This window comes from Nannospalax galili, unplaced genomic scaffold, assembly GCF_000622305.1.
Source record: "Nannospalax galili isolate Female #2095 unplaced genomic scaffold, S.galili_v1.0 scaffold86, whole genome shotgun sequence".
NCBI classification, from domain to species: Eukaryota; Metazoa; Chordata; class Mammalia; order Rodentia; family Spalacidae; genus Nannospalax; species Nannospalax galili.
In genome coordinates this window covers 191,361-217,317 of record NW_008354174.1, presented here as the reverse complement: position 1 = coordinate 217,317, position 25,957 = coordinate 191,361, and the positions used below count along the sequence as shown (strand labels likewise).

The 25,957-nt window shown below is 41.8% G+C and overlaps 1 protein-coding gene across 1 annotated transcript in view; it reads right to left on the bottom strand.

The window, feature by feature from the left end:
* The window catches only part of Pdcd1lg2 (programmed cell death 1 ligand 2), a 39,957-nt gene extending 14,745 nt beyond the window's left edge, over nucleotides 1-25,212 (bottom strand). Inside the window, exons 1-4 of the mRNA XM_017802734.1 lie at nucleotides 25,062-25,212; nucleotides 22,000-22,320; nucleotides 13,358-13,627; nucleotides 7,545-7,680 (exon numbers count right to left, since the gene is read on the bottom strand). Coding sequence (XP_017658223.1) covers nucleotides 7,545-7,680; nucleotides 13,358-13,627; nucleotides 22,000-22,320; nucleotides 25,062-25,212 — 878 coding nt within the window. The remainder of the gene's footprint in view (nucleotides 1-7,544; nucleotides 7,681-13,357; nucleotides 13,628-21,999; nucleotides 22,321-25,061) is intronic.
* Nucleotides 25,213-25,957: the final 745 nt, after the last annotated feature.

The following is a 25,957-nucleotide window of genomic DNA, read 5'->3' as shown; positions in this document are numbered from 1 at the left end:
TTTCTTCCATGATTCTGTTGAAGATCTGGTCCATGCCATTATCTTTGGATTTTTCTCCTTCCTGTATGCCTATGATTCCTAAGTTTGGCCTTTTTATGGTGTCACACAACTCCTGCATATTCCATTCTTGTGATTTCTTAAATTTTTCATAATCTTTGCTTGAGTGGTCTAGTTCATCCACTTTATCTTCCAGTCTTGATACTCTGTTTTCCATTTCATTCATCCTATTGGTGAGGCTTTCTCCTGTCATTTCTAATTGGCTTACTCAGTGTTTTACTTCCTTCTTCATTTCAGCTGGAGCATTATTCAATATTTCTAACTCTTTTCTGAATTCATTCAGAAGTTTATCCCTATCTTCCTTCAGTTCTTTGATTTCTTCTGACCTCTTTGGGCATTGCATGACATGGGTGCACTTACATTCAGACAGTACACTCATACACATAAAATTAAAACAATCAATAAAAATGATATGCAAAAGAAATATTGTACTTGGCAGCACTTAAAAAAATATCTAGGGGGTTGGAGAGATGGCTCAGCGGTTAAGGGCACTGACTGATCTTCCAGAGGACCTGGGTTTGATTCCCAGCACCCACATGACGGCTACAAACTGTCCTTAACTCCAGTTCCAGGGGAATCCAAAGCCTTCTTCTGAGCTCTGTGGCATTGCACAACACAGGTGCACTTACTTATATGCAGGCAATACACTCATACACATAAAATAAAAATAATAAATAAAAAATTTAAAAAAGAGCCAGGCATGGTGGCACATGCCTTTAATCCCAGCACTCAGGAGGCAGAGGCAGGCGGATCTCTGTGAGTTCAAGGCCAGCCTGGATTACATAGGGAGTTCCAAGCCAGGTGGGGGTACTGGGAGACCCTGTCTCAAAAAAAAACCAAAAAAAAAAAAAAAAAAAAGTTGGGGCTATTGTGTTCTTATGTTTTCCCATCACATACAGACCTCATACTTACTATGTGACCCCTGTTGGTTTCAAACTAAAAATTCTCTTGCCTCAACCTCCTGAGTGCTGAGATGATAGTCATGCACAAACATAACTGTTTTTTTCCCTTTTGGTAATTAATTTACAGTGAATATTATAAAAATATAACAGCAACATTTTGGAAGTTAAAAACAAAAAGGGGAACAAAACAAAACCAAAAACCTTTGCCCAGTTTGGGAAATGCTGTTCTCAAGATCTGGAGACTTGTTCTAGAACAGGTCTTCATTTTTCAAAATTTTATTTTTTTATTTTATGTGTATGAGTGTATTGCCTGCATGTGTGTAAGTGCACCTGTGTTGTGCAGTGCCCAAGGAGGTTAGAAGAGGGCATAGGATTCCCCTGAAATTGGAGTTACAGATGACTGTTAGCCACAATGTGGGTGCTGGGAATTGAACATGGGTCTTCTGCAAGAGCACCCAGTGCTTTTAACTGCTGAATCAACTTTCTAGCCCCTAGAACAGGTCTTCTTAACCTTTTTCCACTTTTGACCCTTTTTCCTCTAAGAAATTTGTATATATCCCTGGATATCAAGCATTAACAAATTACATGCTGATAATAAATAATAAAGAAATTAATATTAAACAATTATTTGGTGAATATATAATTTTACTATTTATTTAGGGTAAAAGAAAATTTGTGTACTAATGAGATGAGTGTGTTTATTTTCACATAAATAATTAAATAATGGCTGAATATTTAATACTTCATGTGCTGGATAACTTTAGAGTCAACTTGACACACCTGGGTTGAGGGAGCCTCAATTGGGGATTGCCTTCATTGGACTGGCCTGTGGCCATGTCCATGGGGCATTTTCTTGATTGTTGAGTGATGTGGGAGGGCCCAGCCCACTGTGGGTGGTGCCATCCTTGGGCAGGTGGGCCTGTGTTGCATAAGAAAGCAGGATGACCAGGGGCCAGGGGAGCAAGTCAGTAAGTAGTGTTCCACCATGGCCTGTGCTTCAGCTCCTGCCTCCAGGTTCCTGCCCTGAGTTCCTACCTTGGGCTCCCTGATGAACTATGACCTGGGAGATGTAAGCTAAATAAACCCTTTCCTCCCCAAGTTGGAACTGGTCAGAGTGTTTTGTCATAGCAATGGAGAAACAAATTAGGACACTTCAAGACACAGAGCATCCACAGCATTTCTCAAAGTTCATCGACAGTCTGATTTATAATTGTCAATGCTTGGAATACCACTCCACATAAATATATATCACCAATTGGCAAGTGTAAATTTAAGGAAGGCCATGTCAGAAATGGTTGGAGATTCTGTCCTAACAGCAAAACCAAAATTCATTTAATGACACTTTAGTGAAACTCAAGCCAGCAACTCAAGCATGAACTTTAAGGGGCTGGAGAGATGACTCAGCAGGCAGGAGTACTTGGGGCTTTTACAGAGGACCGACTGTGGTTCAGTTTCTAGAACCCACACTACATCTCCTAACTATCTATAACTCCAATTCCAGGAGATCCAATGTCTTCTTCTGGCCTCCTCAGGCACTACGTACTCATGATGCACTTACATACATGCAGGCAAAGCATGCATACACATAAAATAAAAAATATATCTTTTTTTGGTCTTTTTGAGACAGGGTCTCCCTGTAGCCCCAGCTGTCCTGGAACTCACTATGTAGACCAGGCTAGCCTTGAACTCACAGAGATCTGCCTGCCTCTGCCTCCCCAGTGTTGGGATTAAAGGCGTGTGCCACCACACCCGGCTAAAATATATCTTTTTAAAAAAGCATATCTTTTTTAAAAAAGCAGTTTTAAAAATCAAGCATTCTAATGTAACCAAATTTGAAGACATATTAATTTGATACATGCTAAGGAATGATAGGAAAATATTAAAATGTTTTTTTGTAGCTAAAGCATGTCTTAATAAAATTATAAAGCCTTTGTATGTATAATAAAAAGACTGCAAATTACAGTACAAATAGCCTCAAATCTGAGCCCTGGGATTTCTGTAAAATTTGCTGATGCTGAATGGTGGGACAGCAGGCACAGTGCCAAGTGCAAGTGCTGTGTGTTAGAACCAAGCCTGCAATGGAGCCACATGATGCAACATGGGTGGATACTGGCAGAAACCCTCAGATTCATTATCCATTTGATTTTGAATTAATTTTTGGTCATTGTATGTTTGCATATCTTTTGCCAAGTTTTTTTTTTTTTTTACAACTCCCACATTCATGTAGGTCACTCATAGTTTGATAAACTGGGTTCTAGAAATGTAGAATATGTAGCAGACAACTTCTATTGGATTCTAATTTGTCACAGACTGGCCCAGCAAGTTAATGAAAATTCACTCACTTCTTTAGGTTGAAACTTGTTTTTCCCTTCAGATTCCTATAGGTAATACTATTCAAATTAATTCAGTTTTTATTAAACTGTTTTATAACAAAAAGGCCACAAGTTTTAGAAACAGGCAGATCTATGGACCTTTGTTCCAATCTAGTTGCGTGACTTTGGGAGATCAGGTAGTTTTTCTGAACCTCACACCCTTCATCTGCAAAATAAAAACACTATTCCTTGCCTTGAGTAATTCGATCCTTGAGTAATTAAGGGAAAAGAAGTTTACAAAGGATTGAGCACAGTGCCATTCAACAGGACTTTCTGTAGTGATGGGAATGTTGGATATTCACAGTGCCTAATATGGTAGCCAATAGCAACAATGTATGAACACTTAAAAATATGATTCATAAATTGAATTCTATTTAAATAGTCAGAGATGGCTATTATGTTGGACAAAGCAGGTCTAGCACACTTACTAATACATAGTTGAATCAATCTTTGAAATTTTATTGAGTATTGTAGAAACCATAACTAGCTAAAGTGTCAAGGATAAGTGATGATGGAATTCTCTGCCCTAAGTAGGATGTCCATGTCACCCCCTTCAAGGCTCTCAGAACATCATGGAAGAGGGGGTGGAAAGAATGTAAAAGTGAGAGGATGGGGATATGTGCTGCAAAAAGATGACTTCTACCCAGGAGACGACTGTTGCAGTCAGGAACTCAGTGAAACTGTGGTTATCTGCATAAGATCTGTACAAGACTGGCCCTGTCAACATTTCATCATGGATAGAGGAGGGGTCCATGAGGCCCTGCCCCTCTCTGAGGGGCTATTGGCAGCTATTAGTTGCTGTGGGAGGAGGTGTTATTTCTTTCAATGATGTCATCACTGGTAAGTTGCCCTAGCTCCAGTAAATAACCTCTTACCACACTCCTGTAAGCAACTGCAGTTAAACTCAGTGGGTCACACACAGGAAGATATGAATATAGGAAGAGGACTTGTTGGGAAGAAGAGGGGTGTCAGAAGGAGAGGAAGGGAAAATCAGAGTGGGAAGGGGTGTAAAAACATCTAAAATCCATTATATTTGCATGAAACTGTCAAAAAAATGGAAAAATGTTACAATTTTATTGAACATCATATATATACACTATAATGTTTTAGACATTGGATATAATTGGTTAAAAGAGAGACAAGTTTTCGTATTCATGAAATGTAAAGCTATCAGATAAGCAGAACTTGACATTATTTTTGCAACAGAAGTTGCCAACTTCTCTAGAACTCATGGGTCACCCTGAAACTCTAAACTACTGAATAGCTCCTCTTTGAAGGAAATAGTTAATAAAACCTTTCATAGGCCAACAATGGCTGCCCTCCCAGTACTTCTCAGTGTGCAGAGCTGGTTGTGATGCTCAGGTGGGTAAATCTGTGAGGAAACAATGAGCCTTCTGGAAAGGAAGTGACAGAGACTTCTATCTCTTTACTTGATTCTCCACTGGACTACAAACTCATAACAACAATGGCTCAAAGAGGAACTGAAGAGAGAGCTGTTAGGACTAGTGGCTCAGGATCCTCATGAGGATCTAGTGTGGAAGGGGTTGACAATGCAGCTGTGAGGAAGGCAAGAGGCTCCTCCTGCAGCTTCAGCCAGGAAGGTATAATGCAGTCTGCATGGGGATCTACTCCACAGGGAGACCTGTGGGCAGTGAATGTCAGTACCTGGAGGGAACAGAGATTCTGCATGACAGGACTAGAGAACTACACAGCACACTGATAGCAGATTGCAGTTCCCATGGCTTCTCCTCTCATGCCATTTGCCACTGGTCTCAAAGCAAGACATTCATGGGCTGAAGAGGCAGGTGGGACTTCCTGTCTCAGCCACAGCTGTGCACAGTCAATCCCTTCCACACTAGGCCCTCAGCAATAGTTCAAGCCAGGCCCTCTGGCAGACTGATGTAGCTCCCCATTGGCCCCCCTGCCTGATTGATAGAGCACTGAACCAAGAGGCTAGTAAGCTTCCTGAGAGTTTGTCAAAGTGAACACTTAAAGAATTAATTGAAAAATTAAAAGGATGCAATTGCATCTTAGCCCAAGCCATTAAACAGGTATCAGCCAAGTACTGTGTTCTGTGTACTGAAAGATGCCTTCTAGAGAAGCTTAGGGGTGATAATTCAACATAACAAGTGTGTTGAGGGGGTAGAATCAAAGAAGGCAGATGAAGTGGCAGCTTAATCAATAATTTAAAGGATGACTAACTCAGGTAGAGAACAAAAGAAAGGCTCTTAAAAGAGAATAATACAATGAGAAAGCTCAGGCCTGGAAGAGTCCAGTGGTTCTGAGGAGAGAAAATCCTGTACAGTGAGAGCTTAGGCAAAAAGGGCAGATGACAGCTATGATGATCAAAAAATTAAACCAGGGGCTGGAGAGATGGCTCATCAATTAAGGGCCCTTACTGCTATTCCAAGGTTTTGCTACCAGCACCCACATGACAACTAACAACCACCCTTAACTCCAGTTCCAGAGAACCTGATGCCATCTTCTGGCCTTTGTGGGTACTGCATGCACATTGTGCACTTACATACATACAGGCAGAACACTCATACGTATAAAATAAAACAAAGTTAGGTGATGTGTACAGGAACATAGAGGCAGCAAATGACAGCCCCAGGTCCAGACCTCATCCTCAGAGCCTATTTTTTTTTGTTTTTATTGGGTCTTTTTTTTGTAGCTCCAGCTGGTCTGGCACTTGCTTTGTAGACCAGGTTGGCCTTGAACTCACAGAGATTCACTTGCTTCTGCCTCCTGAGCGCTGGGATTAAAGGTGTGCACCACCACGCCCAGCCAAAAGTTTTTTTTAAAAAAACTTTATTATTTTTGTTTTATGTGTATATTGCCTGCATGTGTGTAAGTGCACCTGTGTTATGCAATGCCTGGAGGTCAGAGAAGGGCACTGGATCCCCTGGAACTGCAATTATGGATAGTTGTTAGCTGTCGTGTGAGTGCTGGGAATTGAACCCAGGTCCTCTTCAAGAACAGTCAGTGCTCTTAACTGTTGAGCCATCTCTCCAATCCCCAGACCCTGGTTTTGAAGTCCTACAGCACCTGCCCTTCTCAGCCCTCTTCCACAGCATTTGAGACTGTGTGTGTTTCTACACAAGAATCCATGCATCTTGTACACAAAACAAGTCTGAATGTAAGGACTCAGAGAGGGAAGTTATTAATGGGCAATAACGGTTTTTCTTTTCTATCTCTGTCTCCCTTCTTTCCTCCCCCCTCCTCTCTGTTTCCTTTTATTCTTTTGAGGCAAGTAGCTCTTGACCTCATGATCCTCCTGTCTCCACCTTTTAGGTTCTGGGGTCTCTCTATCTTTTGACAACAGTTCTTTGAATTCTGTAGTTAGAGGTTTTGGAGTCAGCCCAGCACATAAAGGGCAGTGGGCAGCCAGCACAATACTTCAACAGATGAAGATATAAATGACCATCGATGTAGGAAGATAACCACCAACCCCACCCCCACCCCAGTTAGTTTGGCCCCACTTGTACTGAATTAGTCACAGAAGCCATTTCCCTTCTGACAGACAAGGCCAGTATAGATCTTGAAAGAAGTTCACTGGCAGCTGCTGGCACAGTGACCACTGAGGAAAGCACCCAACAGGCCTGAACACATATATCCTGGGGATTTTATGCTGGCTCCTCCCAGGAAGTGAGTAACAGACACACCAAGGATAGACACAAGAGCAGCTCTGTTAGGGCTCAAAGGCTGTAGGCAGTACCCTGTCCCTGCTGGTCCAGCAGAGCAGCAGCAGGTTGATAAGGCCCAGGCTAAGGTGATGCTCAGAAAGACCTCCTGAAACTGAGCTGGCTTCCCCACCTTTTCTCTATTCCTCACCCAAACAGAAGAGGCAGATTCCTGGAAGACCTAGCAGGTTTAACTCAGTTCATGCCCAGAATGAAGAAAAGAATGAAAAGGACAGAATCCTCAGAGAGGTTCCTGGTACCCTCTCAAAATCTAACACTGGCCACATGGCTGTCTGCATCACCCAAAGACAGCATTCTTGAGGCTGGAAGAGCAAGACAAACTACTAGCCCATGAAAAAGCATCTCCTTTAAAAAGCTCAGCATGACTTCACTCACTGATGACTGAGCTATTTTCTTCTTGGGGAAAACAATCCTTAGGACAACCTCGTAGCACTGCTAGGTCTAAGGGCTTCGGTGAGGACTGGGAGACCACAGTTCATACTGTAGTCTCATACTGCACATTAACTCACCTTTTTCTTGGATACAGCTTTCTGCAGAGCCTCTTTCTCAGGACTATCATCATGGTTATAAGAATCAAAGCAATAATGCAGGACGGGATGAAAACGTGAAGTAGTGATGTTGTGGGGACTTTGGGTTCCATCCAACCTGGGTGAAGGAAAGAATTGGAATCCCATTATAAGGCAGCTCAGAAGCAGACCTCCAAGTTGAATGGTCTCCAAAGGGGTTTCTCCCACACAGCCACTGGGTTAGGCTTGCATGACCCCCTCTTTTCATGTAGAACCTTGTTTCCTTTCACAGTCACCCAGGGAAGCAGGCTCTGCTTTGACTTTGATTGGTCTAAAGTTAGACAGCAAGATTCAATCCAGACTGTCTGGTCCCACCTTCAGTGATTTTTGAACATTTTGACATCTACCTTATTCATTCATCCATCCATCCATCCATCCATCCATCCATCCACCCATATCAACCTTTCTTTTCCTCTTCTCTCTCTCCCATTTTCTTTCTCATCATCACTGTTTTTCTTATTCTAGTGGGAGAACGCCTCAGCCCTCAAATCTCTTCTGTCCCTCACTGACAAGCATTCGAGTTCCTGGAATCGTTTAGTTATTAGATTTTAAGGATTAGCAAGGTAATTTTGGAAAAGCAGAATATTCCAAGCATGGGTGATATGGTAAACCTGGCTGTTCAGGCCTTGATGTGAATGACTACATCTGATTTCTTATCTTGTCTGGCCCTGAGGGCTCATGAAGAGATGATAAGAAGTATACTTCTGAAGGCTGGGGAACAGCTTGTGAGAGCTCTGGGTGTTTCCAGGTTGGCCAGACGAAGGACGCAGCAGCAGGGTGTTCATAATAGGATAACGAGTGGTTACCCAAGTTAACCTGTGCCCTTTTCCACAGCAGGAATTTTGGCTCATGGAGTAGCAGATACAGAATAAACCTAAATGGCTAGTTCAGAAAAAAACTGGACAGAACTATTCAGGAAGAAGGGCTGAGCCCTCTGGCACCCTTCTCCTTTCTTCCCCTGCCACTATAATGCCATTCAAGAACCACAGAATGGTCCAGCTGAAAAATGATTAGACACACCCTTTGACCCTGGGCCCCTCATTTTAGTGCCAAGGAAGCTTCAGAGATGTTAAATAATCATTACTTTCAAGGACGTGACAGAATTCTTGAGTCAAAGCTCAAGCCCTACAGGTATCATCTCCATCCAAGAGCAAGTGAAGAGAAAGCTAAGGTCTACCTGGATAAGCCGTACTGCAAAATCCTAATTGAGCACACTGCTTCTTCGCTGCTAAGCATGCACTGCACACAGCCCTGAGTCAGGCCCCTGCTTTCCTGTCTTGGGGAACACTTGTCCTGTGCAGGTGTCCTAATAGTTCCTTCCATGTGTGGAGGCTCTGCTCATCCTTGAAGACCTCCCAAGTTGAACATCTAACAGGATTCCAGTCTCCTTAAACTGTATTGGAAGATAAAAGTGTTACCTGAGTCATCACCTACATGAGAGGTGCTGTGCTGAACTGTCTAGTCCACCTAGCTAATCAGTAATTAACCTTATGGCAGCCTGCTGAGTATTCCTCTGATCCCCCACCCTCCCCTGCCCCATTGCTGGGCATATGGTCTCAGAGACTGGATTCTGGATTTCTAGATCCCTCAGCCAGCATTTAGGTGTGGCTAGTCATGTACACTAAGTTCAGGCCAAGAATCAGTCTTCTGGATCTTGACCAAAGCATTGAAAATATCTTCCACCACTGTATCTTCTCTGAAGGCAGAAACAAGAATTTGGCAATAACCCTGCTCTGACAATTCAACCGGGACAGCATCTTGGAGAACGGCAAAGCAACAAGACGGAAATAGCCTTAATCACTGAATGATGTATGAAGACAATTATTTAGCTGCTTGGATTGCTTCCTATCTCTGAATGTTATGTAGAGAAAAATACACTTCTGCCTTGTTTGAGTCACCATGTGTCTGAGTCTCTTCATTATTGCAGTTCAGGCTACATATTCTTCTAAGCTGTTTTATAATAACTGCATTCTCATTAACAATGATAGGATAGTGGGAGAAGCATCTGACCTGTCCTTACCACTGTCCTCTGTACTCGGAAGGAAGCCAGAAATCTTGCTGGAGGTGATAGATTTTTTTTGTTGGTGACCCCCCTCTCTGAGGTAAGCCCTTTAGTAGCATATTTAATTATCACAATGACATTTTAGCATGTGCACCATTATTTGCCCTCACTGTGTACTCGAAAGACTGAGTTCTAGGATGACCCAGTAGTATGGCCAAGTTCTAAAGCCAGGAGGAACTTTGATAGCATCTGAAATTCAAGTCTGATTTCAGAGCCAATGTTCTTGATTGCTGCCTGGACTCGCCTCCAGGTGTCCCAGGAGTTTTCTTTTCTGAAAACTCCATGGGGTCTTTTTATAGTTATTTCCTGTGATCTAATTTCCCAATGAAAATGTAGCAACTGGCTGAGGACAACCCAGTTTCTGAAGGAAAATGAACTGATGACTCCCTAACTTCTGAATGCAATGTAGTTCGTTCAGTCTTCTGTTGAGGGTTGCAAGCATCCTCCCTCTCCAGGGCTGAGTATCTCTTTTATTCATTGACTTCTAGAGAAGCTTGCAGTGTTCACAGCAGTCAGCAGTGGGTAAGCAACTCAATTTATGAGAATGGGTAGAGATGGGACAGTCATAAGTGGACCGGAGATACTTTCAAGAAATAGAAATAAGAAGAAACCTGTGGGAAGATGTGTGATTGTGGTTATTGTGCTTCTGGTTCTTGTGTCAAAATAAGGGCATCATTTGACTGCTCTGATCTGACTGTCCACAGAGTCCAGAAGCTGAGATGAGCCAACCGGGGCTATCCAGGATTACATCTCTAATTCACCATTTACCGAGCACGTCTCACGGGTGAAGCACGCAGCTTTCACTTTGGTGTGGATATACAGAAGACTTGGGAAAACCATGAAAACACATAGAGAATAAATAAATTAAATAAATGAGAAAAGACATACACAGTCACAGGAAAACAAGCAGGTAAACTAGAGGAGGGACAGATACTCCCTGGTATCTGGAGTTGTGTGAGCGGTCTTAGAGAGCAGGTGGGCTGGGAGCTCTAAGATGGTGAATAATGTTTTATGTGAAAGAAACTGATAGCACAAAGAAGGCAGGGAGCACATGGTGAGGAAGGGGCACAAAACAGAGAAGAACCTGCCAGGCAACAGCAGGATGGGAACACAGCTGGGAAGGTGGATAACAGCAGGCCAAGTGTCTCTGACAGAGTTCTCTCTCTAACTGGTTGCATTCATGGGTGGTACCTTAGGAGACCCTAAGCTCTGACGAGAACTGAGCTCTTACTGACCCCTCCTGTAGTTGTAGACTGTTCAGTTGGCCATGTTGGCTCCCATGGAAAGAGCAGCCTTTTTCTTCCATTTTTGACTCTCTCTCTCAGCATAAGACTTCCAGAAGAATTGTCAGTCTGCCTTTACACGTCTCTTCCACACAAGAAAAAGACACTGACATAATCAGGTAAAAAGATTAGACTCTAGTTATTTCAAAATTCTTTTTTTGTGGGGTGTGTGTGTGTGTATACATGTGTTGTGGGAGAGTACCTGTGGAAGCCAGAGATCCACTGCCTTGTTTAGCTTTTAATATGGGTATTGGAAATCCAAACTTAGGTCCTCATGCTTGCTCAGCAAGTACTTTATCCACTAAGCCATCTTGCCTGACCCTAAACTCCTCTTACTAAATAAAGGTCTTATTTCTCCATAGAGGTCCTTATGTAAGTGTCCTTCTAAAAAACCACATTTTGCCCAAAGCTCTGGACTATACTTAAACAAGCAAGAAATTCCACATAATCAAGGTCAGCTGAGCTGACGGTTTCAGGAAACAAATAATTAGCTCTCTAAAGCTTTAGTCTGAATTAGTTACAGTTCATTTTTTAAAGTGAGGGACTAACTTGCCTAATTTATTATTTCATCTAAGGTTGGCCTTAAGGTTAGGGTACACTGAAGGTCCTTATTTCTATTGAGGTTTTAGCATGACTCTATCTTTTCTTCCTGGCTTCATCATAACAACTCAGGAAGAAGCTGGGCTAACTTGAGAGATGCGACTGGGTTGTATTGGAACCAGGTATGGAAGGTGCAGAAATGGGGTGAAGAGATGGAGGGCAATGCAGCTAATACACATAAAGATTATATTGGAGGAAATATTGTTTTAGAAGAATATAATTAGGGAAGTAATAATGAAATGGGAATTTAGACACACCAGCGTTCTCAAAGTCTGGTGTGTAGCTTGGTGGCATCCTTGGGAAAACATTCTTTAATTTGGGATAGAGCAGATATCTCTGATGTTCCAACTCATAATCTGTCTGCCCACACCAGCAGCCTTCATGATGTGCCCTGACATTTGCTTGTCCTTTCCTGTCTTGTTCTTCTGAATCTTTCTCTTCTGTTCTCTGGGATCACCACATAAACACCACATATTATACAAGTCCTAACAGTCTCTGTCTTGCCTGCCTAAGACAAAGAGCAGCATTTGAAAGAAAATGATGAAATAATTTTAATCAGCATTCGAGGCTATCTTTACTTAGATTATATCCTTTCTTGTAGAGTTGGTAGAATAATGCTCTCCCCCCTCCAAAGTTGTCTATGCCTTGAGTCCTGTAGTTGTGCATTTTACCAACTTACATGGTAAAATGAGTTTTTGAAGATGCATTGCATTAAAGGCCTTGAGATTGGAAAGAGTATCTTGAATTGTCCAGACACAAGGGAGTCAGTCTCTCTTCTCACTCACTTAGCTACTACAAGCCAAGGCTAGGGAAAGAGGTGATGACAGAGGCCAAGGACTAAGTGATATGACTGATGGTTTTGAAGATGTAGGAAGCAGTCCTGAACCAAGGAGGACAGGCAACCTGTGAAATAAAATCTGGAAAACGCAACATCTCCTAGAACTTCCTAAAATTTCTAGAACACCTTGATTGGAGCCAAGTGAAACCTATTTTAGGGTTCTGACCTCCAGAGGTAGAAGATCATACAGTCAGGTTGTTTTAAATCATTGAATTTGTGGTAATTTAATGTAGTAGCAACAAGTAATACATACTTGGTAGAAAAATTACCTGTGTCTTACAAAATGATTGTTTTCCAGGTTCTTACTTGGGAAAAAAAAGTTGTTAATTTGTCCAGATAGGTTGAAATTTTGTTGGTGCAGGAAGTTCAAAAGAATTAGATCCATTTCCAAAACTATCTAACAAGGCCAGTCAAGCACTGAGTGATTTTATAAGGGACTAATTTCTTTGGAAACACCATATAACCAATTAACTGGAAGCAAAGCCAACAAAACCACATCCATTCTACTCACTTGGGCCTCTGCATGAGCCATCCTGGTCATTTTCTGCTGCTTCTCCAATCTGTTCTCTACACCGTACTATTCTGCATTGAGACCTGGGATGTTGACCTTTCTGGAAGATTCCAATGGTAGACATACTTGTTTTCTGACTTGCTGCTAGGTTCAGTCAATGAGAAGTCCCAGCAGGAGACCAGAGGCTGGGAGGTAAGGGAGGCTAGGGTGTCTGTCATTCACTTAGCTTCTCTCCTCGAAGCAGCTGGGGTGGCAGAGTGCTAACCTTCTCATTCTAGTAGTCCCTCATACAGTGGCCACATTAGAGTCCTGCGCCCTGCATTCTCCTTTCAGTCCCTCTAACTTCAACCACAACCTTGTGAACAGACCCTTTATTACACCTCTTCGAGTGGTCCATTTGAGTGCACCATCTGTTTCTTGCTTGAACTCTTGATAGAGCTCAGAAGTGGAGGTCACACCTACCTAGAGGGTCAATGATGGCTGAAGTAAGCTCCTTCACGTGAGAATTCCAGAACACACAGCTGAAGTTTCTGCCAGGCTGTGGCTTTAGGTGGAGAACGCTGCTGACCTGGTAGAGGCCTTCAGGGGTCCTGCTATGACTGGTGCTGGCTGGAACACTGACGTTTGGCCAGGATACTTCGGCCAGGGGGTAGCCTCTAGCTTGGCAGGTGAGCTCCACCTCACCTGTCTCTGGGATCTTTAGGATCCTAGTATCTATTCTTTTGTAGGAAGCTGGACAATAGAAGGAAAAACAAAAACAAAAACATGTCTTTCTTTCCTGATTCCTGTAGCTCTTTGTACTCAATGCAATAGGAAATAAAATTATCACTATTGGTATTAAGTAATCATGTTTTTACTTTTAAAATACTTTCTATGTCCCAGATACATTATTTTACATATATTGAATGATTTAATCTTGCAAGACAACAAAGATACATTTTTTGGTATTTCCAATTTTTCTTGCAGTTGAAGACACAAAAGTTGAATATTATGTCTGGAGTCAGAGGGTAATGACTATTAGACCCAACGCCTGAATATAGGAAAGCTGTAAATGTAGATCTGAGTTGATGTATTTTGTGGCTCCCTGCAGTAAGGTAAATTGTCTCACAACTGGGGGGTGAAGAAAGGTGAGGGGATGGATATAGAAAAATTACTAGGTAACTCCATTAGACCACTTTTTTGAACATTATCAGGAGAAAATTTACTTTAAAACTTTTTCTTTTCCTCTGTTCTCTTTGAGATTAGGAGGGGAAAATAAGGACATAGATAACAGTTACAAATAGTTAGGAGTTGAGTATAGTCATTATGTACTTCTTAATTCATATACACACACACATATTTCTGTGCAGTATTCCCTGAGTGAATTAATCATATATGATTCCCTACTGTCTAGAAAATGGAACTCTAAGACAAAGGGCCAGGAAGGCACAAGGACTGCCCAACAATCTTAGATCACACCTCAAAATAAACAAATATTAACATCACATGTAAATACCAGTTGACAGTAAACTGTTGATGTTTGGTGAGGGAAGTGGGTGTGTGTACTGGCTTTCATTAGATAGGAAATACTTAAAAACAGATTTTCAATATAATCTTTGGAGTAAAGGTGATCTTGAAATAAAAGCACAGGTGTTGTGAAGGTTAATATTGCCATTTGATATGATGAGAAGCTCCTGGGATGTTAGTAAAGCCTATGGGGTGCCTGGGATAGCATTTCCAGAGAATCTACTAAGGCAGAAGGTCTGCCCTGAATGTGGGCAGCACCTTCCCACAGGCTGGGGACCCAGGTAGAGTCCCTGTCCTGGTCCCTCCCTCCTCCACCCTCTGCTTCCTGGCAGTCATGATGTGAGGTATGCTGTGCTCCACCCTTCCCCCCACAGAATGAACTGAAACCCCTGGAACATGAGCCCGATTTACTTTCCCTCCCTTGAGTTGCTTGTGTCAGGGGTTTTGTTACCATGATTAAAAGTGACTAATACAGGTGTGACGAAATTGTTTTTCTTAAAATGTAGGAATATGTATGTATATTTTTTGGAATGCTATTTCACATTAAAATAATTGTAAGCCAAATAAACCCTTTCAGCCCTAATTTGCATTTTCAGGGTATTTTATCACAGCAACAGAAATGCAACTGGAACAGGGTCTGATCTTCAAATCTGTACTTCTAGATTAAGATGAGAGAGCAACAAGTTCTCTATTCTTAGTGATGTTCTCCAGTGTAAGTTATCAGGAGACACCCAACAGGAGTGGAGAGAATAAGTAAGAAGGTATTCATTCAGCACATGGTGTTCATTTCCCATTTGGCCATCGATTCTTGTGTGTGTTGTTCACTTAGTCAAAAACTCAGAGAGCAGCAGGGGTAAGTGACACTAATACCTGGCCCTAGACCTGTAACCAGACATTTTTATTTAAACTAAACAAGGACTGTGTGAAGTAGGTAAAATTCATACCCTTAGCTTGTAAATAGGGAAACAGTAGGACCCTTGGGAAGAGGGGGGACTTGAAACATCACAACAGGATGAGAAGCAGCAATAGCAGGGGAAGAGGAATGCATTTTCCTGATAGATCTAACAGTGCCCAGATCTAGCAGAAAATGAAAAGAATTGACACAGTCTCTGTGTCAATTGACACAGGGCTCTGACACAGTCCTCTGAAGGACCTGACCTAGTTTTACTTACCAGTCTCCTGATTTGTCTCTACCAGTTTCTGAAGCCTGTCAAGCAGTCACTTCACCTCTTAATTTGTATACACTTATTCTCCTTTGGTTCATTGTCACCTTAGAATCACATAATCCTATCATCTTTCATCTTTTGTTTTTTTTAAATAAGCTTTTAGTTCTTTAGGGAATAAAGTTGAAAAAGAATAGATTCACAGGAGCAGTGTGTTGAAGGTGAGGTCTAGCCAACTCTTGAAGGAGGGCTCCAAACAAGAAACTGTTCTTGGCTGAGGTGAGAGGTAATTGGGCAGGGGGAGGAACAGGGATCAGGCACTGGGCTGAGACTTTGGGGCACATTGGAAAGGAGACATGTTCGGTTAAAAGAACCAGCATGGTTTGGGGAAGGGATTACCTACATTTTTGTAATATCAAAAATGCTTCCACAGCCTCTTTCTCATTTGGGAAGTGGCTGAAGACGTGTTATAGCAGCAACACACAATGGGGAAGCTGAACTGGGAGTTGATATTCTTCAGAAAAGATGAGCAAATCTCAGAATTTCGAGGTGGAAGTAGCTTTAAAAATTCAAGATTTCTAACTTTCTGCTCAGCTCAAAGTATCTTTGGCAACATTGCTAGATAATTGTCTTGATGGTTGTTAAACTGCACATGGAAACAGCATGCATTCTGCAGTGTTCTACACATGTCATTTGGTCAAGATGGGCAGTGTGTTGGTCACATCTGCTATATTTTTAAATTTGTCCTATCAGAATAGAGATGACTTGAAAGCTCAAATATGACTGTGAACTTGCCCCCTCTACCTCCTCTTCCTCCTCCTCCTTCCCCTCCTTCCCCTCGGCCATCCATCTTCGAACTTTTTTTTTTTAAGAGAGTGAACTGAGGTTTATTAAGAGAAAGTGAGAAAGAACTCCTGAGAGAGGGAGGGCTTCAAGGAGGGGATATCCAGCCTATCCATTTTTGTTTAATTTATTGAAGCTAAGCTTCAATATATTGTCAGATGCACATACATTTAGAATTGTCACATCGCCATGTAGAACTGATTCTTGTCATCATGGAATGTTGCTTTTTAAAGATCCTGTTGCTCTTTTTAAAGCATTGTATAAAATCTAGTTTTCATTAACATCCTCATGCATGCATGCATGTACTTCGACGCACTCCCTCCCTCCTTTGCTCTGGTTCATCCCCCTCCCATCCCCTAATAGTCCCCCTTCCACTTTCCTGAGCCTTTCCTTGATTCTGCAGGTGAAAGGAAACATGATACATGTCTTTCTGAGTCTTGATTATTTCACTTAGCATGATGGTTTCCAGTTCCACTCATTTTTTTTTCCTACAAATGACATGATTTTGGTCTTCATTATGGCTGAATAATAATCCATAAAGATGTATACCACATTTTCTTTATGCGTTCATCTGTTGGTGGGCAAGTAGACTGATTCTATGACTTGGCTATTGTGAACAGTGCTGCAATAAACATGGGTTTGTGAGTATTTTTGTGGTGTGCTGACCTTGAGTCCCTAGGGTTATATACTCAGGAGTAATGTAGTTGGATCATATGGTAGTACTATTTTAATTTTTTTGAGGAACCACTATTCTGATTTCTATTGTGGTTAGACTAATTTACATTCCCATCAAATGAAACATTGCCTTGTATCTTTAGCAACATCTGTTTTTTTCATACCGGCAATCAGCTAGATAGCTAACTTTCAGTAAAACACATCTATAAATGGAAGCTTGTACTTCCTGGGGAAGCCAAACAGACAAGGAGTAATTGCATTTTTTTGGGAAGATCATTCTTAGGTCATCTTCATTGCTTCAGTCCACAGGCTCTTGTTTGGTTTAGTAACATACAGTAAGCACAGTCACTAAGAACATGGTCTTGAGCGTGTAAAAGGCTTTAGGCGAGAGCTGGTGACATGATCTCCAAACACTGAGCCTTCTGGTTGGTAAAAGGACATGTCTTTTCAAGTCTCTGCTCTGATGGCTCCAGCAGGAGCATTTCATCCCTGGGCCCGGCTTCTACTAGGCAGAGTTTGCCAAGGAGTCCAGGGACTCCGCTGGCCCAGCCTTCCCCTCTCCCTCTTGCCAGTGCTATTGCTAAATGTGATTTGTTTCTTTGTTCTCTTGTTGGCTTTTCAGTCTCTAACAGTAAAAGCATTATTATGCTGGGCGTGGTGTTGGATGCCTTTAATCCCAGCACTAGGGAGGCAGAGGTAGGCAGCTAGATCTCTGTGAGATCAAGGACAGCCCAGTCTACGTAACTGCAGGGAGAAACTGTCTCAAAACAAAACCAAACCAAAAAATGAAAAAATTATGTTTTTCTGCTTTAGATTTCTGTAAGTTTCATGGTTTCTATTTCCCTGGTTGACTCTGGCTACCTGAGACATTATATCATCAACTGTCCTTTCTTCCCTCCCTCCCTCCCTTCTCTACTTCCTTTGAATGTGGTGTGTGTGCATGTGCATGCACACAGGTAGGCATGCCCATATGAAGATCCATGCAGGACACTGGGAGTCTTCCTTTATTGCTCTCTGCCTCATTTCCTTGAGATAGGGTCTCTCACTGAACCCAAAGCTCACTGTTTCGGCTAGGCCTGCTGGCCAGGGAATTCCCAGGTTCCACCTGTCTCTGCTCTGCAGCACTGGGATTACAGGCATGTGTAACCATAACTAGTTTTTTTTAAGTGGGTGCTCTGAATTTGAACTCAGGTCCTCATGTTTACACAGCAAGTGCTCTTACTCACTGAGCCATCTTGTCAGCCTCACATCATTTCTAAAATGAAGACAAATTGTAGACACAGTAGCTTTTTCTTAATCATCATGACTGTAAATAAAGTGAAAATGCAGTTTTCACATGCCTTGGTCTTAGAGAATCCAGGCAAGTAATCACTGGAAAACATCTCTGAGGATTGTTTCAGTTCACCACTAAACAGCTGGAAGAGGACTGTAAACTCAGGCTTGGTAAAACCCAGGAGCTTTCTCCTCTTTGAAAGTCAAGTTGGTGCTTTCTTGACTCCAGATATTTTTATTCACTTGGTCCCTAAGGGGAAAGGTGCTGAGAACAGAGGTGTGGCTCCATTAGTCAGCTATTTCAGCCAGTGTTTTCCCTGGGCCTCTCACCCTCTACCCACTTTTTTACCTGGCTGTTCTTCCAGCTTCTCTCCCTGGGCCCTTTATCTCTCTCATCTGTGGTGAAGATCATTACAACGGAAGTCATGCCATCTCCTTCCTCCACCTGTTACCCGACCTGGGCTTTTTTGCTGTGTTGAAGTTTCATAAACTTCAGTCCATTATTCCCTGTTCCCATCGTAGGCTCCAGCCTGACTGTGGCCCTGCTCTCTCTTGCTCTTTGCCCATCTGGGTCCTCTGCACAGGCCACTTCTCAAGCCTACTCCCGGCAGGGCCCTGGCCTCTCAGCGCCTCTATACGCCGCTTGAGCCATGCTCCCAGCTCCCACCTGGAAGATTGATTGCTACCAGCACAGGGCTGCAGCCTGCCTTCCCAGAAACCACTGCTTCTTATTACAGTCTCTTCCAGAGTCATTCTGCCTCATATTTTTTCTATCCTTTTGAAATCAACCCTATTTTCACATATTTAATTATTTATGAATAATTTAATTATTTTTCATATATTTAATATGCAATGATATGTGGAGAAAGAAGGTGCCATATACCTTTGTCCAGGTTTATTCTCTGGACTTAACAGTAAAGCAACCCTTCCTCTAGTTCCACTTTATGGGATTCCTCACGGGGGCCCCAGATCTGAGGTCTCACATCATAATAAGCTACTCTTATGTGTTGGTCTCCAGCTTTATTTTCTGCTTGCAAAGAACTATGGTGCAGTATGTTCCCTTATGTCCTAATTTGATTCTTAGACTTTTTTGTAAGTTTCTATGTTGGAAAATAAATAATAATTAGAATTTTATACATACTTATATTTTCAAAAGTAATTATTTCATTAGTACAAATACACATATATGTTTGATAGTTCTGATTTATTGTTCTCATGTGCAGTACAACAAAATATGTATAGCTGTTGAAATTAAAGTTTTTCTTATGACGCTAAGACTTTAAGTGTCAAAGTTTCCTTCTGTAATGCGATCTAATTACCATTATCACCACATATTATCAAAATGTAAAATATCATGAACACTAGCAATTGTTAAGCATAAAAATAAAAATTTACTGGAAATGTATGGTTTTCAAGTTATTCATGAATTTGAGAACACATATGGATTATGCTTAGAACCATCCTATGAGGCAGAACTCAGCATTATTTTAAATTTTTTAAATTTTATTTAATTTCTGTTTTTCATGTTCTTGTAGCTATTAGAGCTAAGAAATCCTGTTTATGAGTTAATTGGTGGGAATTAGAAGCAGTTTGAATGATGTGATTATCTGGCATAAGTTACTAATTTTTGGTTATCAACTGTTATCTCTGGGTAAGGGGCTTATCATCTCACAGTTTTGTTGAAAAGAAAGAATTTGATACCTGAACGCAAGTGTCAGTCTTGCTGGTTCATAGGGTATCAACTTTCCATTCATTCTTATCTTGTGTTATGAAGGTTTTAAACCCTGGCACAGTGAATGGTACATGTGAAGGTCAGGTAGCCTTTTCGCGAAGGAGGAGAAAGCAATAGCAAAAGAGGAAGTATTTCAGGGGAACCCCAAAAATCTGCCTGGCAGGCACATTCTCAGGTTCATCAATTGTGGGAAAGAGTACTTGGGGAAGATGAAGATGTAGAAACCCATTTCATAAAATTGCCTGTGCTTCTGCTTCCCTTAGAGAGTCTGTGTGGTCCATGTCTATGTGATGAGCACTGTTTTAAGGAAGAAATCACCCCAGACCTGAGAAATTCTAGGCGCAGCAGAGGAAGAGGCAGGGTGTGTTCTCAGGAATGAGGGATAGCCTCATTCTGAAAGAGAAGATGGATGTCCCTTCCCCCAGTCACCCAAAGGCAGTTAATGCACTGCATCATGAGGCTGGTACTGTAAGGGTACAGATATCTAGTACAGTAGAGGATCCTGGGAATCACAGCTCACATCCTCATATCAATTGAACTTTACTAACATCCACACTCTAAAGTTCCTGACTGTGGAAATCAGGGTGTAGGAACTGCAGTAAAGGTAGAGAGCCATCACGCCTCAACTCATCATCAACCTCATCAATTGACTCACTGATGCTGGAGTGTGAGGAGGTCACTGTCCCTGCAATAACTGAAGGTTTTTAAACAAAATCTCTGGGCACTTTATGCCAGGTGTCATGCTCAGCTCTTTATCATTGCTCTTAATGTTTATAATAGCCCTGCATGGTAGGAACTACTACTGTCTTTTTAGAAATAAGAAAAATATGAGAGGTGAAATGACCACTTGAAGACACAGGTCGAATCAATAGTCACACTTGGGTCTAATCCTCTCGAATATCCTTTTCTGCACCAGGTCATAGTCACACAATTGCTGTCAAGTCCAACTGTTTTTAGAATCTTTGAGCTCAAAGACTCTCCAGAAGGCAGAGATGATGCTCTGTGGCCTAGTTAGTGGGATGGGGAGAGCACAGTGTATATAACACAGAAGATCCAATAAAGGCCAGAAATTCAACATGCTAAATCTACTCTTTCCTCTGCCACGTCTTACTCAAAACGACCTTTCCAAGGACAAGCAAGAGCATGAAACTTCTCTTCAGATTTAGGTTTTGGCTATTATGGGGTGAAGCATGTCCTAAACCCAGAGAAATGGGACAGCCATGACTGTAACCAGGCTCTTTCTGGCCATCCATATCACTTTTCTAGATCTTGACTATTTCCACTGCAATAATATGACATGGACTTCATTGGTGTTTTCCAAAGCCCTAGGTTTTAGTGAGAACAAAAGTCTTGATACCATGACTCAGCACCTCCCCCACTCACACCCTAAAATAAGAGTTTTACAAAACAGTGCTTAGCTCTCCTGTGTGATACACCCTGGTCTACGTATTCTAATCTATTCAGCCACTTTGGGAAGGATGGAGCTGCCCATCTGGTTGCTACTCATTATGCCAATATTTTACTCCACTAATGAGGCGCAACCAATGTTTAAACAACTCTTTAGAGGGACAGGTTACTAAAGAGTACTTTACTAAGCAAGTCGGGAGCAGTCCATGGACGAACTGTGAATTAGGCAAAGCTTATATGGTACCTCCCAGGGCCTCATTTCCCTGGCTTCTTCTGGCCCCATTCTAGCTACGGCTCCTACTCATATTTACCTTTACTTTATATCAGATGTCAAAAATACTTCTGTACCAGTACACCTCCCCCCCCATGAAATAAAATAGTTGCCTCTTTAAACCCAGTCTCCAGGTTTGCCGGGGCTCCTGTTAGTAGGTGGCTGTTACCTGCGGCTATTTGCAGGTCCTCCTTTAAAGATGTCTCTGTGGAATCTAGTCCTCGCAACCACTCACCTTGGACTTTCACAGTTAGGTACTTGTAGTCCCAGGCAGACCCGCAGATGACCAGGCAGTGGTACTGTCCTTCATCTCTCACTTGGATTCTGGGGATGTGGAATAAGGCCTTCCCCAGGGGCAGCTGCTCCTCTAGTAGAGTGACTCTCTCACTGTGAGAGGATGTATCGTTTTCCACCTTCTGCAAGCTGGCTCTTATTTCTTCAAGTTCCCCACATTCTCCTCGGTCAAAATCACATTCCAGGCTTACATTGGTGCCGTAGTCTACTGTGTACACCTCTTTAGGAACTGTCACTGTGAATAAAGCTGATAGGGAAAGAGCTCACAGTTGTCTGCCTTTATGTTACACTTCAGTTCTAGAATGGGAGGCTGAGTTGCATCCCTGTGTTAGGAGTTTCTGCTGTCCTTTCATAAGGAGACCCCTGTCATTCTCTGAGCATTCTTTTGGGCCCACATCCCCCCACCCCATACCATCTGGGCTACAATAGAGTTCTTGGTCCAGCACCCTGGGGTAGTTCTGTCCTCTGAATAGCTTCACCTGTATAGCTGATCCCCCTCCTGTTCCTCCAGGGCACCTCAAAAAGAGCTTCTGATGGACAGTGCTGCCTGCCCTCCATAGCATCTTCCCAGCAGCTACAGTCATTCCTGAGCATCCCTCTTATGTGAACACAGTCTCTCATTAGACTCCCTTACCACTGAGGTCTGTGTCTATTTCACTTACTGTCATTACATTCTATTATCTGGGATTATTTTCTTCATTTCATATGAATAAATTCATACCTTTCTTTTCCAAATGTCACTGCCTCTAACAGTGACAGTAATAACATCTATCACTTGTAGAGCTCTTAGACACACTATTATCTTATTTATTATTTAGTTCCCAGGAAGCCAGTAAGATAGGCAGTAGCTCCTTTTAGAGAATGAAACCGTAGCACAGAGAGTTAAACTACTTGCCTAAGAGTGCACAGCTAGGATCAGTTCAGGTATTTCTCTAACTCCCAATTGCTATCAATCACCACATCATACAAGCCCACTATGATGCCTTCTGTTTTGCATTTATAAAGGCAAAGGAAAAACTGGAACTCAGGCTTTGTGTATATCTACTATATGCCAAACATTATGCAAGGCACGTTATAACTGTTATTTAACCTGGAATATGTGACCTGAAATATGTATTGTCATTAGGATTTTATAACTGAGGAAACTAGCTCATAGAAGTTTGCTCAAGGAATGCAGTTAGTATGGTTACAATTCAGAGCCCACCACTGTTTGACTTTACAATCTATACTTTATATTTAAACATTATTTCTCAAAATGTGAAACACATCTCACCAGAAGGTAATTTCATGTGGGGCAGTATCAAAGCCTAAAGGGAGTTGTGTTACTGAGAGAAAAATGTATCCCCTTTTTAAACTGATTTTAATCCATCAATTGCATATGATTTACAACTAGGCTCTTATTAATTTAACACTGGTGATTTTTCCTTTTAATAAAGGAAGAAGTTTCCAGGCAGATAAATAGTATCAGGAGAGAATGTACTGTTTTATTTTTACTACGTTCACTTTTGTTCTTATCCTCTGTTTCACTAATGCAAGCATTCCTAGGTTTCTGTCTATGCAGAGTAACTTGTTTGTATTTTCAAAGCTGAGTTGACTTATAAATAACTCTTTAACATGGCAGAACACATGAAGATAGTGTTTGCATATGTAAAGTGGGACAAACTGTTTGCTCCCGCTTCCACCAGTAATGAATGGGTACCATTATGATGACTGGATGGGAAGATCTTGAACTGGTTTCTCAGTCATCACAGAAAATTTGATCGAAGTGTGTTCAATAGACCTCTTTTTATTCATTCATTCTTTCATTGATTCAATCAAATAATCTGCTCAACAAATTTGTGGGCTTCTTCTAAATAGTTGTCTTTATAGAACTAGCAGAGCATTTAATGGTAGGTAAGCTTGGGTTCAAATACTGTATCAGGATTAGGAGAGCATTTTGAGTGGAAGCCAGTCATTTAATGTCTGTGAGTCTCAGTCTTTTCTGTGGAGTGAGGTTAGTGTCTGTCTCTTGGTACTGAGGGAAACTGGGCCCAGTGGAACACAGGCCTGGCAGCTAGAAGACACTCAGCAAACTTTCTCTCAGGTGATGGGTTAATTCTTGGAAAATAGAAAACCATATTTGGAATGCATGGTCATTTCTTTTAGCCAGAATATTTTGTTCTTTCTTCCCTTGATCCCTCCCTCTCTCCCCTACTTCTTTTCTATTATTGACAGGGTCTCACTATATAGTCCAAGCTGGTCTTGAACTTGTGATCCACCTGCCTCAGTCACCTGAGTTTGTAGAGTCTAGGTATATACTATAAGTCTGGCTAATTAGAATATTTTAACTAACTGGTTCCCTGATCTGATTCTACAGTGTGAGTAGCTTTTGGGCTTCCTGCTGGCTGAATGATTCACACTGTCATTCTCTTTTAGATTGTTTTTGTTTTTGAAACAGGGTCTTGCTATTGTAGCCCAAGCTGTTCTTGAATTCAAGATCCTCCTGCTTCAGTGTCTTGAGTGCTGGGATAACCAGTGTGTGCAAGTCTCTTCTAATTCAAAGTTTTTCTTTCCATTATCCTTCAATCTTTAAAAGTTAGTATCCAGATTAAGTTTGCTTTGGTATTTTTCTAGAATCTAGCACATACTAAATCTCAGTTATGGATGGGGGGGGAATGGGGATGGGGACAGGGAAAGCGGTGAGGAAGAGAGAGAATATGAGTTGGAGCTATATTTACTTCTTGGCAAACTGTACTCGTACTTGGCAAGAGATCACATGAATTGGCAATTACCGGCTACACAGCATACTGAATAGTGATATGCATAAATGAGCTTTACCAAAAATAACTGACAAGTTTAAATCTTGCTTCCGTTCCCTGCCTTAACCACTAGAGCATTAGTGTGCATTTCTATAGATCTGTGGCACAAAGGAATGCATATATGCCTAGTGCTGGTTTGTACAGCCTGGGAGCATGGCCAGGGCTATAAGGTGAGTGCTCTCATGCAAAACAGTGCTGATCACACCTGTACTTGCTGGGCCAGGATGTGAAGACCCTTGGGTAGTGATAGTGAAAAAGGACACTGTGGTTCGGAATTTCCTGTATGATTCCATTTTGTGGAATCCGTTGCATACATGTGATAACAAGGTCTCGTGTATTATGACGATAATTTCCATTATGGGACTTTTTTAATGGTAAAACCCTTTATGATGGTTAATCCTGTCAATTTGATGGGATTTAGAATCATGTTGGAAACATACTCCAGGACATGTCTTTGAGGGAGTTTATAGAGAGGTTTAGCCAAGCCAGGAAGATCCACCCTGAATGTGGATGGAACCATCCCATAGGCTGGGGTTCAGAACTGAATAAAAAGAAGAAAGTGAACTGAGCACTGGCATTCATCTCTCTCTCCTTCCTGACTGTAGATGTAATGTGGATGGCCACCTCACACTCCTGCCATCAGCCTCCAGCCATGATAGACTGTAGCCTCAAACTGTGAGCCAAAATAAACCCTTCCTTCTGTAAGTTGCTTTTGTCAGGTATTTTGTCATAGACAATGCAAAAAGTAGCTAATACAGAAACCATCGCTAAATCCTTCACTCCCTTATAACTAAAAGATACCTTGTATCGAATCTATTCTGGGAGAATCGTAATTATTTATCATCCATCGAAAGTGTATTTGCTATCTTCTATGCACCAGCTTTAGGGATTCACTACTACTTTTACTCTTCTTTTGTACATCTACCTTTTAAAATTACAGATGCCAGGAGCTGGAGAGATGACTCAGCAGTTAAGAGCACTGACTGCTCTTGCAGAGGACCAGGTTCCATTCCCAGCACCTTCATGGTGACTAACAATCATTCATAACTCCAGTTCCAGGGGATCTGACACCCTCTTCTACCCCTGGGGGGCACTGCACAA